Source organism: Etheostoma cragini, chromosome 13 (assembly GCF_013103735.1).
Source record: "Etheostoma cragini isolate CJK2018 chromosome 13, CSU_Ecrag_1.0, whole genome shotgun sequence".
NCBI lineage: Eukaryota > Metazoa > Chordata > Actinopteri > Perciformes > Percidae > Etheostoma > Etheostoma cragini.
The window spans coordinates 4,769,147-4,785,001 of record NC_048419.1 but is presented as its reverse complement, the minus strand read 5'-3'; the positions used below and the strand labels follow the sequence as shown (position 1 = coordinate 4,785,001).

General features: G+C 43.7%; 1 protein-coding gene across 7 annotated transcripts in view; it reads right to left on the bottom strand.

Annotated features, from left to right (window-relative positions):
* Positions 1 to 15,610, bottom strand: part of kdm6bb (lysine (K)-specific demethylase 6B, b) — a 24,383-nt gene extending 8,773 nt beyond the window's left edge. The window contains exons 1-13 of one of the 7 annotated variants that reach the window (XM_034890963.1): positions 15,383 to 15,604; positions 13,129 to 13,256; positions 10,820 to 10,858; positions 10,009 to 10,132; positions 9,175 to 9,228; positions 8,813 to 9,029; positions 7,914 to 8,193; positions 6,579 to 6,712; positions 5,832 to 6,116; positions 2,889 to 4,919; positions 2,365 to 2,813; positions 1,413 to 1,539; positions 551 to 656 (exon numbers count right to left, since the gene is read on the bottom strand). In XM_034890963.1, coding sequence (XP_034746854.1) covers positions 551 to 656; positions 1,413 to 1,539; positions 2,365 to 2,813; positions 2,889 to 4,919; positions 5,832 to 6,116; positions 6,579 to 6,712; positions 7,914 to 8,193; positions 8,813 to 9,029; positions 9,175 to 9,228; positions 10,009 to 10,127 — 3,802 coding nt within the window. In that variant the 5' untranslated portion in view covers positions 10,128 to 10,132; positions 10,820 to 10,858; positions 13,129 to 13,256; positions 15,383 to 15,604. Of the gene's footprint in view, positions 1 to 550; positions 657 to 1,412; positions 1,540 to 2,364; positions 4,920 to 5,831; positions 6,117 to 6,578; positions 6,713 to 7,913; positions 8,194 to 8,812; positions 9,030 to 9,174; positions 9,229 to 10,008; positions 10,133 to 10,804; positions 10,859 to 13,128; positions 13,257 to 15,382 lie in introns of all 7 variants that reach the window. The other 6 variants (XR_004659180.1, XM_034890959.1, XM_034890958.1 and 3 more) reach the window with 6 other exon arrangements.
* Between the last annotated feature and the right edge of the window lie 245 nt (positions 15,611 to 15,855).

Here is a 15,855-nt window from a genome sequence, read left to right as displayed (position 1 = left end):
GGTGTTCTTTTTGCAAATTGTATGTTGTTAAGGGTCCCATGACATTTTATATACACCTTAGTGGTCCACTAATACCATATCTGAAGTCTATTTTCCCAAATTAAGCTTTGGTACAGCCACTAGAGCCAGTCCCACAATGAACTTTCCTCTGAGTCTGTAGCTTTTGATGAGGAGAGAGAGGGATTGAGGGGGGGGGGCGGGAGGCTGGGGTTGAGGCCTTTTGTTTTCAAGTTCCGACCGAGGTTGTGGAACGTGAAGCGAAAGCCAGTCAGCAGAGTGAGTCTGACAAGGTCCCTCTGAGTAACAGAGCCCTTCTGTTAGGTAGTGGGGCAGTTTTCCAATAAGAGCCTTTCCTTTCTCCTGCCCCGCCCCTTGCATGACAGGTTTCAGAAAACAATGAATAAAAGGCTCTAAATACTGTCAATGTATTGATAGAAACTCAGACCTACAAAACCCATTAAGGTTAAATGGAATTTCATAAATGTTGCTGGCCTTAACAGAGTAATTTGATGGAGTTAAATGAAATGAGGAGTGTGGTGTATAAACTCACTAAGGCGGAGGGAGCCGGCGAGGCCTCTGATGACAGTGACTGCATTTTTGGGATCAGTGCAGAACTGCAGCAGAACTGGAGAGAACGCGTCCCTCTTGCTCTCCAACTGCAAAAGAAACGCAGAATAATTATGAACATTTGAACGCAGCGGAGGAATGAATTTTTGTCTTGAAAACAAATGAAAAATACTGACAGTAGGTTGGTAACGTGTAGATGTCTAAGGCAGTCTCTCTGCTGCTATCGAGAAAACAATCCAAGACATAATTCAAGATGTATGGTGGTATTTTGCAGATATATTGATTTAATTCATATGAAAACCAGACTAAGAGTCTACAGCCATGCTAGGGGTTCTCTTAGGCTGTACACAGGCACAGCGGTGCTTTGAGGTAAATGCTAACGTCAGCGTGCTAACAAGCTCACAATTACAATGCTAGAATGCTGATGTTATGTGTTGGATCCGCCTTAGTTTAACACGTCAGCATGCTAACATTTGCTAATTAGCACTAAACACAAAGTACGGCTGAGGCTGATGGGAATGCCAGACGTAATGCGAAAGGATCATAAAAGGATCAGACTAATTCAAATTTTGCCGGTAAATGAAAAGTAAAAAAGACCACCGAGGGCGTTACGGTTCATCAGGAGGGGAATGTAAATGTTTGTACAAAATCGTATGCCAATACATTCGATAGTTATCAAGATATTTCAGTTTGAAGCAAAGTTTTGGACGGACCTAAAGACTGACACTGCCATCCCTAGAACCATGCCTCTAGCATGGCTAAAAACACATTGCTCGGAGTTAATACCGGATGATATAACTTGTTGGGCTGTACCATGTTGACGACGCTTATCTGTGTGGACTCACATAGATGCTTGGTGTCGGAGGGTTAAGCTTTTCACGAGGAATCGGAGTCTCTGAGGCAATTTTAGGTTTAACAGAGAAGGCGGGAAGCAGGAAGGACTCCTTGAATTTGCCCTTTGCCCACGTCCCCCTGGAAAAAGATAGCAGGCAAAATACAATACATTAAGAGGAACAACTAATGCCTACCATACACTAGAAAACTCTAAAAAGACTTACAATACAAAAAATACAAAAGTGTGACACTATCTTACACACAAAGACAATCTGTTATAATGGCACTGAGTTTTTTAGTCACAGACTAGAAGATTTTTACTCCCACAGTACAAAACCACACATCCTGTGGGGCCCATGGTGGATGGATGAGATGGTAAAGACATATGGTTCTGCCTGTATAGAGTGCCTACCTTATTGGTCGACAAACTTTGGCTTTCCACAAAATGGTTATTGTGTTCCATTAACGTGTGTGGGGCAGCGGCTTATACGCTGTCCCGTACTAGCAGCCTGAAATCTGCTTTTTTAATCTGCTTTTATGTGTTTTAACTGCTCTTTAAATGTTTCATTTCTTATACTGCAATGTAACTTTTACTATTTTAATCTAATCTCTTTATGTAAAGCACTTTGAATTGCCCTGTTGCTGAAAGGTGCTACACAAATAAAGCGGCCTTACCTTGCCTGACCAAGACTTAAAACGTGCGATAATAACAAACACGTTCGATTTTGTTTTAACATTTAGACGAGAAAAACACTGCATCAAGGCTTGAGTTTTTTGACCAACTAACACTAAATGACTGAGGCGACGGGAGCGCCACCCAGCTCTATCAAGACTCTCATGATTTCATTCCGATACTGGAAATTTATCTGTGACATTGGAATCGCTTAAAAAAGTCGTTTGGTGTAAAAGGTCTGCATAGGATGTGAAAGCGATATAAATGAATGAGATGCGCAGACTACTCACTTGCAAGCTCTGATCACCTCAGCGCCCGTGTTTTTAATGCTGATCTTGGAAAGTGGGATTCTTTGCTCTTTTATCTCTGATATGTTGAATGTTTGTCTTCCGACACTCTCCAATTTAAACAAGAGGATCTTCAGCTCCTTAACCAAGCCCATGGACAATGCCTTCAGTTTGAGCGGATCAACCGGAGCTAATGAGCAGGGAGGCTTATTCACTGGGTTGGAAACACATAATTTGGATGTACTGATTGTTGCACTTGTTGATGCTGATTTTGAGGTCTGGGTGTTCTTGTTTCCAGCTGCTGAGTTATTTTCTGACTCACTGGTATCTTCCTTCTTCTTCTCCGTTTTCATCTTTACCTCAGCACTCCCCATGTCCACTTTTTCTTTTTGGATGTGTATGCCATGTGGGGTTAGATTTTCCTGAGGAATCTGGCCCTTCGTGCTGTCTTTGAGAGGTGTGGATGACTTTCTGGAGATGACGAGAACTGAGGAGGAAACATCCTTTTCTTCCAAACCCCGTATTTTCTTTGCCTTGTTTTTAGGACAAACGGTGCTGCTTTCTTCTGTCTTTATCTTGATCTTGATCTCTCCCTCCTTAGCCTTTTGTTTTCTCTTTCTTTTTGTACCTATGCATTCTGTCTCTTTGATTGGTACTCTCTCTTCCGTGGTAGAGACCGTGATGAGGCTGGTGAAAGAGGCTGCATGTGTCGTGGTCAGTCTCAGCTTTGCACTCAGCGAGCCGTCCAAAAGAGACGATTCTGTACTCTCAGTGTGGATCTTCACATCCTCACCCTCTTGTTCCTCTTTTTTGCCATTCTCAATATCTTCCAGCTTCTCTTGCATGGGGGTGTCCGCAACAGGCTCCCCCAGATGTGTCGGACTGTAGGATTCCAAAAACGTGTCTGAGGTAGTGTGAGTTGGTGACTGATTACCGGGTGTGGACGATGCTGTAGCTTCTGATATGGGGGAGAAATCCTGATGCTCATGAATCTCCGGCCCCAGTTCAAAAGACGAGGAGTACTTCACTCCTCCGTTGGTGCCAGCTGGAGGCCCCCCAAACGGACCGCCTCGACATGTGACCCTCTGCCCTCCGAGAAAGTTAGCCAGGCTCTGGAAGACATCATCTAAACCGGTTTGGTGGTGGCGAAGCTCACAAAGAAGAGAGGTGGATGTTTCCTTGCTGCTGCCCAACTCTTCTTCCTTTTGTTCCTCTGCAACTTGTTCCGTCGCACGAGGCAGACCGCAGACTTCAGACGCGCCATTGTGAGAATAATCAGCCGGTGTGCTTTCACAAGTCTCCTTATTGGTATCGTCGATGCCATCGCTGTCGACAAGCGGAGGAGGCGGAGAGAAGCACTGGGTGGGGCTGGGCTGAAGAACGGGTCTACTTATCACTCCCTTATCCAGCTCCTCTTCATCTTCTCCAAGAGTTGAAACTGGAGAGCCCTGCCAGCTTAGAACAGGAGGAGTATTCGAAAGGTTGTCGTCCATTTCCCTCAAATGTCCCACAGGCTGTAGGTCTGGAGCGTTGAGAACCCCTCCCGGCCCAGCGTCTTTGCCGTGGAGGGGCTGCTCTACGCTTATATGACATGCTGTACTGAGAGGCGCTAAGGCTTTAAATAAAAGGAAGGGGAGTGTGTCATCGGGCTTTGCCTGTGGTTGGTCTTCTGATCGGGGTGATACCATGGTGGGCAACTTGCCAGTCTGGATGGGGCTGGTGTTCCTGGCAAGAGACTGGATTGGTCGTTTCCTGACAGGGAGTTTTGAGGGACTGCCATTCGTCTTGGGCAATTTAGGATTTCTAGATTTTGAGGATGGTTGCGATGTGCCGCTGGGATGAGGAGTATTTGTGGATGGCCTGTGTGTCCTCTCTGCTCTCTCACTCCTCTCCCTGTGCTTGTGTTTGAGCGGTGACTGGCACTGACTCTCGGGGGACTCAGTTGCAGTCTTCATTTTACTCACATTGGCCTCTCCGGAAGAGTTGATTTTAGCTTTCAAGCCTAACTTTCTTTCCCTCCTTGCTGCTTTGTCCCTCTTCTTTTGTTTCTCAGACAACCTTTTTTCCTCATTTTTCTTCCGCCTCTTTCTCTCCTCGCCATTTCTCTCCTTTTTCACCAGCTTCTCTGGTGTTTTGTGTTCTTCCGACTCCTTCTCAGGCTTGGTCGCTCTTGACCTGCTGTGGGGGGACTGTCGCGAGCGGATGGGCTGCGAGGTCTTTCGATATTTGACGTCTGAAAACCTGGATTTTGCAGCAGCGTGGGATGTGAGAGACGTGGTGGATGTCAGGCTAGGTCTCGGGGTGTGATTAGGGCTTCCCTGGAGTTTCTTTTGTCCACTAAGGCCAGGACTACACTGACGAATCATTAGTGGATCTTTTCTGCCACTGGCCACAGTGTAGGAAGAGGGACTGGAAGGAGCACGTGGACTGCTGCTGGCAGTAGAATCTCCAGCTTTAGGGCTGCAGAGGAGGGATGAATAGGGAGGGGAGTCTGTAACAGCAGACTTGGAGAGGGCTGGGTCCCAGGAATTGCCCCTTTGATGAGTGCGTTGAGGTTCCTGCAGAGATAGAATAACCTCTGTTTAGACTTTTGTTCAGGTATAGGACACTCAATTACATAGAATCATATACATTTACTGTTCTACTTACATTCATGAATTTATTAATAGCAACTAAGGCCTGGTGAAATGGTATGGAAATGTGAATTCAAATAATATATTTAGTATCTCTAATTTATAGACACTAAAAAAGGACAACACTGTCATACTGTACGGTAAACTTATAGAAGAATAATGTATTTTATTTTGTCTTTTATTTTAATTTCATATTATCATTTATTCATCCCTTCTACATGCATTTTTTGCTGATAACACTATTTTTGTTAATTTAAAGTCCTATTATTGTTTCTCTTGATCCTTATTAAATATGTGTGTCTGAGATGTTGTATAACTTTAAAGCGTTTTAGGCCTTTATTATATAGGACAGCTGAAGATGTGAAGGGGGGGGGGGACATGCCGCAAAAGGCTGGAGTTGAACCTGCGGCCGCTGCAACAGGGAGCTTAATGTCTACTGTACTTGATTAATCAACAGAATTGCTTTGGATACGGAATGTAACACACTACCTTTTATATTTAGAAATAACTGATTTGTGTTCATGCTGTTAAACCCTTAGGTAACGGAGATCCTGCAGACAGCCCATAGAAACTATTCAAATGAAATTATGAATCAAAACGCCTTTCTGCACTGCTCATAAAAATGAGCATGACTCAAAAACATGGAAACGTGTTTAATTTATGACAAAACTTAAATACTTGTATTAATGGTTATGGTTTACTGACCTTTAGCTTAGGGTGTTTTTAGGGACATGAAGCATTTGAAGATACTCCAAAAACTGACATCACAATAAGAAAACATACCAATGTAGGCACTGGCCGACCAATTAATTTGCAAATGGTTTAAATGTGTCTCACTGTGCTTGGTTTGTGGTGATGGCTCCATGAGTCCTTCTCCCCCAGAGGGTGTAGCGGCAGGTTGTGCTGTAGGGCTCTGGGGTGGCCTGTGTGCCGTTGATGGTGGTAATGGTGGTTTTGGTGGCTGTAAGGCACACGGGTGTGGTCTGCTGGTGAAGATGAGATTTTCCGGTCGACCTTCGCCCTGCTTCCATGATGTGGTGGTCTGCTGCCACAACTGTAATTTGGAGCCGCTAGGTGACTGTTACTGAAGCCGTGTCCTCCAGCTCGCAGTTTAGAGTTTTCCTGCACATAAAAAAAAAAAAATGTTTGCTCACTTTCATTTTGTAGTAAAAAAAAAAAGAAAAAAAAGAAAAAAAGCAACGTACTAAAAGATCCATCTCACCCCGGACACACTCTGTTTGAACTGCTGCTCTAAGGCAGACGTTTCAGGACAATTAAAAGGACAAACAGACTCAGAAACTGTTTTTATCCCAAAGCCATTACTGCATTTAACGTTTGAGTCTAAAGGATAAATCATGCAGTTAATGTCTAGTTTGTATGATATGCCTGTGTTTTGTGTTAAAAATGCCTATTTATTTATTTTTATAGAGAGTTTTAGAGGCTCTTTTATATTTAATAACTTATTAGCCTGCTTTGCACTTTTGCCAATGTTTTGCACTAAAAGGACTTTAATTCAACTGTGTTGTACATGTACAATGACAACCATGACTCTTTCTATTCACTGATTACAGAAGCTTCCAGTACCTGTTGCTGTGTTGTTGAGGTCCTGTAGTCAGAGTGGTTGCTATGACCCGATCTGTCACTAAGAGAATTCCAGTCATCTTGGTTGCAGCGGGGGGCAAGTAAAGGTAAATGCCTTGATCCAGGATGAGATGACTAAACAGAGAAGCATAAATATCCTGTCATACTAGGTTAGGTATTTACCAACGGGTGGTGCTATTGCACAAGAATGAAAGGCTGTGTACAGATAAACAAGCTAGATTTAAAAGGTCCCATGGCATGAAAATGTAACTTTATGGAGTTCCCCCAGCCTGCCTATGGTCCCCCAGTGGCTAGAAATGGTGATAGGTCTAAACCGAGCCCTGGCTATCCTGCTCTGCCTTTGAGAAAATGAAAGCTCAGATTGGCCGATGTTGAATCTTCCCCTTATGAGGTCATAAGGAGCAAGTTTATCTCCCCTTTCTCTGCTTTACCCGCCCAGAGAATTTGGCCTGCCCATGAGAGAGTACCTTCCTGGCTTTCAAATGAGCAAACAGTTAGTCAAGGCCACACCCCCAGCATCCACCTTGCCCCCCTCCAAAGCTCCAGACTCAGAAATGGCACATACTACATACTAAGGAAAGCTCATTGTGGGACTAGCTCTAGTGGCTGTAATTCAGCACCAAGGCTGAATTTTGGGAAAGAGACTTCAGATACAGTATTAGGGGACCACTAAGGTCTATATAAAACAGACTTCAGATATGGTATTAGGGGACCAATAAGGTCTATATAAAACAGACTTCAGATATGGTATTAGTGGACCACTAAGGTCTATATAAAAGAGACTTCAGATATTGTATTAAGGGACCACTAAGGTCTATATAAAAGATACTTCAGATACAGTATTAGGGGACCACTAAGGTCTATATAAAAGAGACTTCAGATACAGTATTAGGGGACCATTAAGGTCTATGTAAAAGAGACTTCAGATATGGTATTAGGGACCACTACGGTCTATATAAAAGCATCCAAAGAGCACCATGTCATGGGACCTTTAACAAAGGAGTCAAAGTTTGTTGTGCTAAGCCACTGTTTCTCGTAAGGGGGGGGGACTTTGGAATGCCGCAGGGGTAAGTGAGTAATACCCATAATTCCTGAAGTAAGTTTACACTACAATATTTAATGGATTTAGGGATTCTAAATGTAGGAATGTAGCCTTTAAATGCTTTTCAGTGACAATATTGTTAAGTAAATCAGACACTGCTGTATTATGCCTCTTTCTGGTTTTCTTTATTTATATTCCAAACAAAAATATCACTAAACACAATGTATGGCAACACACCAAAAGGAAAAATATGACCTATAAAGTGTATGTTCATTCTGCAAGTTTCAATAAGTCACCAGACTCTACCTGATCAGGGCCCGAGTCCCTTTTCCTCTTGGCTGGACACTCTTCCCTTGGGGATAACGGGTGCTGTGGAGGGGGACTGTGCTGGTGCAAGGGGTCTCGCCGCTGATGGGGGGCCGGCCGTTTCCAGGGTCCTAGTCTGTTGTTTATCATTCTGTCTGGAAAGCTCCTGCGGCAGTCGGAGGGGGCCCATCTCTCTGGTGGTGGGGACTGGAGTTCTCGGTTGTTGCGATGCAGGCGAGGGCCGCCATGCTAAAATAAAGACATCATCAAAGAGTAGAACTGTCACAATTTCAAATTTTGCTGTACAATGAACTGTCTCCAAAACAATTGCAATTAACAATATAACCTTCTCTTTTAGTCAAATTTAAAATTATTTATTTATTACTTTAACATAAAAGTTGTGAATGAATCCCAGGATCACTTTTATGTTACCCACATAATTTAATAACACAAGTACACAGCCTATGAAGTAAACAACAACTCTTTATTATCATATAATATTTTTTCTAACTGTATCCCCCCTTGTAATTTTTTGTTGCTGCCAACATGTATAGGGCCAAGTGCCAACCACTAACAATTGAAATAATAACAAAAATATACAATCTGACCAATAATCACTTACATAATTACAATTTGTCACATCTTAACAAAATCAACAATTACCAATCATATGCATTAAGACCTTAGCTAATGTTAACATATAATCGCGGCTCAAAGAAACAAATTGTGAATATGTAAACAAATTGACAATTACATCATTCTGTAAGAATTGTTACAGGCCTCTCTACGAGTCAAATAACTTCTAGTTCATGCAGTGTGAATTTCAACTCTTTTGAAAGTAGTACTGTTCAGGGTCTGCAGGTCTCACCACAGAGTTGCTGACACTGCTGTCCCAGTTCGTGTAGCGGTCCTCTGGTCCTGTTAGGTAACCACTGTTGGTGCCAGCTCTGTTGTGGAATGAGCGTGTGGAGTTGTGGTGCCAGTTCTGGGCCTCAAAGGCCTCTTTGCCATCCCAGAGACGTAGAGGCTGTCTGTGTCCCCTCGAGATAGCCTTGTCCTGGACATGGCTGACTGTCCTCTCCCCCCTAAGCAAAAGACCAACTGAACTAAGCAACTACTTTGATAATCAAGTGTTGGGTTGTTCTGCCGCTCAGGGCCAAGAATAAGTGAAGCTGAGTATCCGAGTAGTTTCAGTGACAAATGGATTGCAGTCCAGAATGTTTTACTCACCTATTATAAAGACGACTTGATGCTGGATGTGATTGACTGCGCCCTCCTTGGCATCTATGGTAGTGAAAAAACACACATAACACGTACAGTCTCAAGATAATAATGCAGCCGAGACTTGACACAACAGCCCATCAGCAAATCTAACAAACCCTGTAGCTCTAAAACTTCTTGCTAGTCTTTTTTTTAAGTGCATGCAGCTGTGTATGTACGCTGTTTGTTTTTGAAATTTCTTAATCAAGTTTTTCCTTGTTGATTGCTGATTTTGAAACACTCAAAATGGGGAGTTACTTCAGGAGCATTTCTTTTAGTGCCTAGTTAATAGACCCCCCGGTATCGTTTATGTCTCCTTAAAAATTGCCACGGACAGCGAGAGATTCATCTTGGAGGTGGAATAACATAATGAACTTCACAGATATTTTTTATGAAGACAACACCAGAAGAGGAGAAGACATCGAGTTAACTGTAGAAGTGCTGTAGAAGTAGATACTAGCTTAATGAAAACGTGATCATACAAAGTAGAGACAATATAATCTTTGAGTCAGGGGCACCCAGATAACTCAGTTGGTAGAGCAGGCACCTATTTAAAGAGGTCTACTCCCGGGTTTGACTCTGTCTTGCAGACCTTTGCTGCATGTCTTTCCCCCTCTCTCTACTCTTTCATGTCTTCAGCTGTCCTGCCAAATAAATGCCTAAAATGACCGAAAAAAATAATCCTAAAAACAATTCTGCGAGTCGGACAGGCAAGACGCTTCTGAGAAGCTCCCGGTGTGGTTTGGCACGTGGCAGCCGGTGAAATCGGGGTAATTGTGTGAGTGTTGTGATGGTGCTGCAGACCTTTCTGTGTGGCTCCAGGGGCGACTGTTAACAGGGGCCCATTGCCCTCTGTTAGGTCCTCCCGCTTGATAGGAGACCCATGTGTTACGGCCAGAGTACAGCTCTGCTGGGTGATACATGCAGCCTAAAACACACATTAATGCGTACGATGTTACGACTTTGAACATAAACAGATATATCTCATTTCAAGAACGTCTGACCGCATGCAATGCAATATAGAAGTGCTGCAAATTTCAGATCTTAGCTTATGCAATGACAATGCTCGCCACTTTGCACTGAAGTTTTAGTTCCTCTATTCTGATTTAGAAGACTGTTCTACTCATTGATTCATTATTGGTGGTGGGGGGGTATACAGGAAGGGTAATCAAGTGAAGTAAAATCCAATTACAACGGCAGATGAACACGGACGCTACATGCAGCAACTCGCACATGGACATTTTATGGGTTTGATGACGTTTTGGCAGGGCGAATGTAGATTTCTGCATCACTCTGCTATCAACAACATCTGCAGAAACTGCTAAGCCGTTTTCACACAAACATTGTGAAGCACTACTGTGATACTACAAAGTGCTACAGTGGTGCACGCAGAGGTGTCAGACTAGGGGTGAAGAGGGGACTGAGTACCCTGGGCCATCATGTGAGGAGGGCTTAAAAAGATTCTAGAATGAATAGCTGTGGATGTAGGGAGGGGCCCATAGAGAATGTCTTTTTACTACTGGGCCCAGGATTTTGAGCTATGCCCCTGGGTGCATGTGGTAAATGTTTTCATGGAAATACACACACAAAGTACAGAGACATAAACAAATGTTACCAGTCTTGGTCTGTATTTTGGTGGCCCTCCACTTCACACCTGAGAGGAGAGAGAGAGAGAGAGAGAGAGAGAGAAACATGAATGTCTTCACAATAACTGCTTTCGTTAGGGATTATCCTTGTGGGTCTGTGGTTTGCATCCAGACCATAGTGCTATTTTGTGTGTCTCTAGTACATTTTATTTCCTCGCGCTGTATTTCCTGCTGCACTGTATCTGTTCAGCAGCCTATCGTCAGTCAGCCAGAGCTTCATTGTGCATTTAGCCTTTTTCTAATCACTACTACCCAGCAGCCACCACAGCCAGTGGCCACCCAATGATGGAAAAAAACAACAACATCGCACTAAGCTGAGGGGCCATGGCAACCTCACTTTAACAACATAGAAGAGAAGAGAGAGAGAAAAAAGGCTGGGCTGCTGTAGTATTTGTATCATGTTACAGTAAAAGCCTGAGTCTTTATTTCTCTGACAGGATTGGTGGTCAACAGCACGCATCTTCCATCCAGTCTCACAGTTGATCATCAGCTGCTAGTTCAGTAGATCTAAACGTCTTCATTTCATTTAACTTCAAGTGCACTAACTCCCAGAAGCACAGTGAGCTCTATAGCTGCCCACCTAGTACTGAACCACTGGACCAGGTCTGTTGTTTGGTCCTTTTTTCCTCCTTTTGATTATTATAGAATTGTTGAATTCTAGAGCTGCAAAGATGAATGGATTACCTGCCAACTATTAAATTCATCGCCAAACTATTTCGACAATTGAAGTATCAGTTTGAGTCCTTTTTTAATAAAGCTTCTCTAATGTGAGTATTGTGTGGTTTCTTTTCTCCTCTTTAACAGTAAACTGAATTTCTTTGAGTTGGGTTTTTGTTCCCTTCCCATTTTCTGACATTTTATAGACCACACAACTAAAAAAATTATCAACAGAGTAACTGTCAACGAACACAATTGTTAATTGCAGCCATATTTAATACCATCATTTATTTGACCATGGACAGAAAAGATGTCTCACTCTCTGTAACTACTGCCCAACAAACACTCAGTGTATTGTGTTGACATGAGCTGACCTTGTAAAGATCAACTTTGCATGCCGGAGAGAGCTTTGCTGTGCCGTTGATATTTTTGCACTTCTACGTGCATTTCCCACAGCTATTTATAACCTGCTGTGTGCAACGTTTTACCACTTCCCTTACGTTACAATTTAAATTTGTTCCATACAGGTTTTATGGTGGTGAGACTGTTGCAGATGTGTACTGATAACCTTTCTGTGAGTGCTGAATGAGCTCAGTGAGCAACCTCTTCAAGAGTCGATTTCCTACCAGTTGCTAGAGCAACTGAAGCCAGACGATTCTTCCTGCTGTAGCTTTAGGCCTTTTTTAGAGTCAACTGCATTTAGATTTATTTTTAGAGTAGAAAGAGGACACACAAGGCCTAATGTTACACTGCATTTACTATGCAAAATCACAACTGCAGGCTCGTGCACTGTACTGTAGCATAGACACAACATGTCAGGCTATATTATATCTGATCCTCACTTCGTCTCCTGTTCCACTAAAATCTACTTTTCTGAAGGGGACCAGCAATTTGAGCTTCTGCGATCGATGCTCAAATGACACCTTCATCAATTGCTTCAAAGCTCTGGATCCTGATTGTGTGACTTTATTCCCAGACTTGTCCGTTTCACCTCATGTTGATGTCACATCACTGTCACTCCGCGTGCTGAATGCATGCCAACATCTTGTAATCCGATCCACTGTTTGTGTGGTGTGACAACATTTTCAGACAGTTGCGTTTCAATTGTACCGTGCTTTTTAAGCCAGAGCCCGCTGGTAGCTGAGCAACACTACACAGGCACCACATAAACCATCTGCTGTAGTGTAGATCCCTTCCTGTTGCACACTGTTGGTACAGTGTTGTAGGAGGAGCCATCAGTCAGCAGCAGCTTAAAGTTGACTCTGCCCAACAATGGCTATGTGCTTCCAATATTAAACCCATCTGGTTAGTTAATTTGAGACATCTGGAATTCGGAGGCCAAATGATGTCATGTGCAAAAGGGGTTAAGTTGCTGTTGGGTAAAACCCTCTGCTTCGCAGCGAGATAACCGACTGCTTGGTTAAACCTGCTGTCTTTCACCACTGTGTGCCTCTTCCCTCCCTCTTGTCACCAAGGAAACCCTGGCTATCTCTCTGTCTCCACAGAGGGACAGCCATGCTTTTATGTCTCTGCTGGAACCCTCATTTGCCAGTCTAACTAATGTATTTGAAAGCTTATAGTGTATGTGGCTGTGCACGTGCATCCCTGTCACCAACCTTACCTCGCAATGAGCACCGAGAGAAAAGGGGGAGACAGAGTCCAAATTCGATGATGTCAGGCAATCAGGAATAGCGAGACAGCAGACCCGTGCAGTGTCAGATCCCTTTAAATAGACATGCTCATCCTCCGCTAGTTGGCAAACACACACAAACACACATAGGAGAGTGAGTGAGGAAATACCACAGTCAGTTGGTGCCCAGATGTACAAGACAGGAAGGTTTCATTGTCTCAAAATCAACGGCAGCATCATCTATCATCCATTGCTGCCATTCTTTTCCTTTCTCTCCTCGCCTCTCACAAATGCTTTCCTATCACACACATCTGCAATGTTGCAAACCTGACCCTCTCTAGACAAAGGAAGATAATGAAATGAGATGTGAGTAGGAAGGGAGAGGAAGGGTGGGTCAGTAACTTCTGACGAGCTGATAGGCTTTGCTTTTTTCTCATCCATCCTCTTAATGGCCCTGCCCTTTGCCATCTTCCCTACTTTTTTCAACCGGACACCTTTTCATTCTTAACACCCAATATCCCAGCTTCTTCCTTTCTCTTTCAGGCTATGTGTATGGCTCTGCTTATGCCTCACCCTCCCTTTTCTCTGCACGCTGGGTCCTTGTATCCCTGGCAACAGATGATATCATTTAGTCCAGAGCTGGGAGCAAGGCCTTGAGCAAGGAGGGGAGTGTTTGCGTGTGCATGTGATTTTGACATGGAGAGGGGGGGTTGGAGAGAGTCCATAGGATTTAATGTACACCTCCACATTTCTATCTTCTTCTCTCTGATCATTCTTCTCAGATTTCTGCAAGCTAAATAAAAAAAAAACATTCATTGTGTAGTGAAGAACTGCTGCAGTTCTGCAAATGCACTCCAATTTGTGTCCTCATTTGGACAAAGCAACAGTCTGTCACATTCTTGCATACCTCACACTATCTGGATATCTGCTAGCTGCAGAGAACCACTTCAGATGTGCATATCTTGTTGAGACTTTCTGTGTGCATGTGTGTACATATGAAGGATCCTAAACCATAAAAGGATGGATGGGCTGCAGCAGCAGACCAGGCCTATCTCTGGTGGCTCCTAGGCTAGCTTACACAAGCAGCAGTGACACGGAGAGAACAGATGGAGGAGAAGCGACAACGTACAGACAGACTAGATAGACAACCCTCCCTGAACGCACACACGTGTGTGTTTTTTATGGATTCAGATGTGAAAAAGCATCCTGATCACAGAGCCGGAATGTACAGTATGAGCCGAATATCAATTCAATTTCTAAAAATAACATCCCTGCAGCCCCGCTTCCCTCGGCTCTATCCCCTTCTCCCTCTCTGTAATAGCAGCTTCTCCCGGTGTACGCTCCATAAAGCACAGCCCTCAGAGGGGTACTGGAATGTACCAAGGCAAGGTCAAGAACAGAAAATAGGGGTGTCTTTGGCAAACAATGCAAAATGTACAGCTTTAAGCAAACAAAGACAATGAGGGGAGGTTAACAGGTTTAAAGAAGGCAGTGAATGCATGTGGTATGTATGTGTGTGTGTGTGTACCCGTCAGACTGCTGGCTTGTGTGAGGACCGGTAACCTAGGCCTGGTGGTTACCTTAGCTGGCAGTCAAATCAACTGGAAGCATACATTGTATGTTAGGAAGTAACCCTACATAACCTTGATTAACTCATTCTCATAATAACTCATTCCTTTTCATATTATTAAAAAATCTGTCTGAGTCAAATATTTCAGCTCATTATTTTATCAAAACACAACGAAATCAAAAGCTTTCTGTGTGGGATGTGTTCATCAGACTGAGCTTAACTTTCAGTGGAGCCAAGCACTTATGTGTGACAGTTTGGACATGACTCTAAATGAAGATTGATTGGCACACTTGGTTACACTGGCTGATATTCACCATAACAATCCATCAAGCACAAATGTAACCACAACACAAGTGTAACCGCAGAAGTTCCCCTTCACTACATTCACCATTTCACATTTCTGCTATTGCACGTGAACTGTGTGTGTGCGTGTGTGTGCGTGCGTGCGTGTTTGTGTGTGTGTTATTCATGCATGGATGTGCAGCAGTCTGCAGAAACACACACTGCAGTGTGTTCTGCCCAGCCAGATAGTCCAGATAAAAGATCCAAATATAAACAAACACAGACTAGAAAAACAGAAATGCATGCTCCCACTGGTAGATGCAGTTCATGAAGTGTATTCACATAAAGCAATAAGCATCCAGCACATTGAGCTGCTCCTCTGTAGTGCTTTACCTCTTTTCTTTTCTCTTCGATCCACACGCTCCTCTGCTCCCCTGTTCCTCTCTTCCTTTCACTCCTCGCCACCTTGTCTCTCACCCGATCCTCTCCTCCGTCTTCTACCTTCCCCTTTCCTCCTCTTCCTGTTTCCACTCCACTTTCTTATGGTCGGTCTCTCTGCAGACCGATCCATGTACAGAAAGCGACGGGGCGGGCCGACAAGCTGCCAGTCACAAGGCGCGAGCCAATCAGAGGGGCAGAATCTCTTATCTATCACATTTTGCAGCGAGCTGGAGGAAGGAGGAGGGGGGAAACAGCAGACAGGGCATGGGGGAGCTCTTTATTTCCCTCTTCCTCTCTCCCTGTGTGTGTGTGCGCGTGAGTGAGAGTGAAAGAGAAAGAGAGAGAGAGAATTGGAACGCTGCCAGTACAGTAGGAGGTATTTTACATTTTCACCACAAATGTAGAATCTTCTGGAGCTCATACAT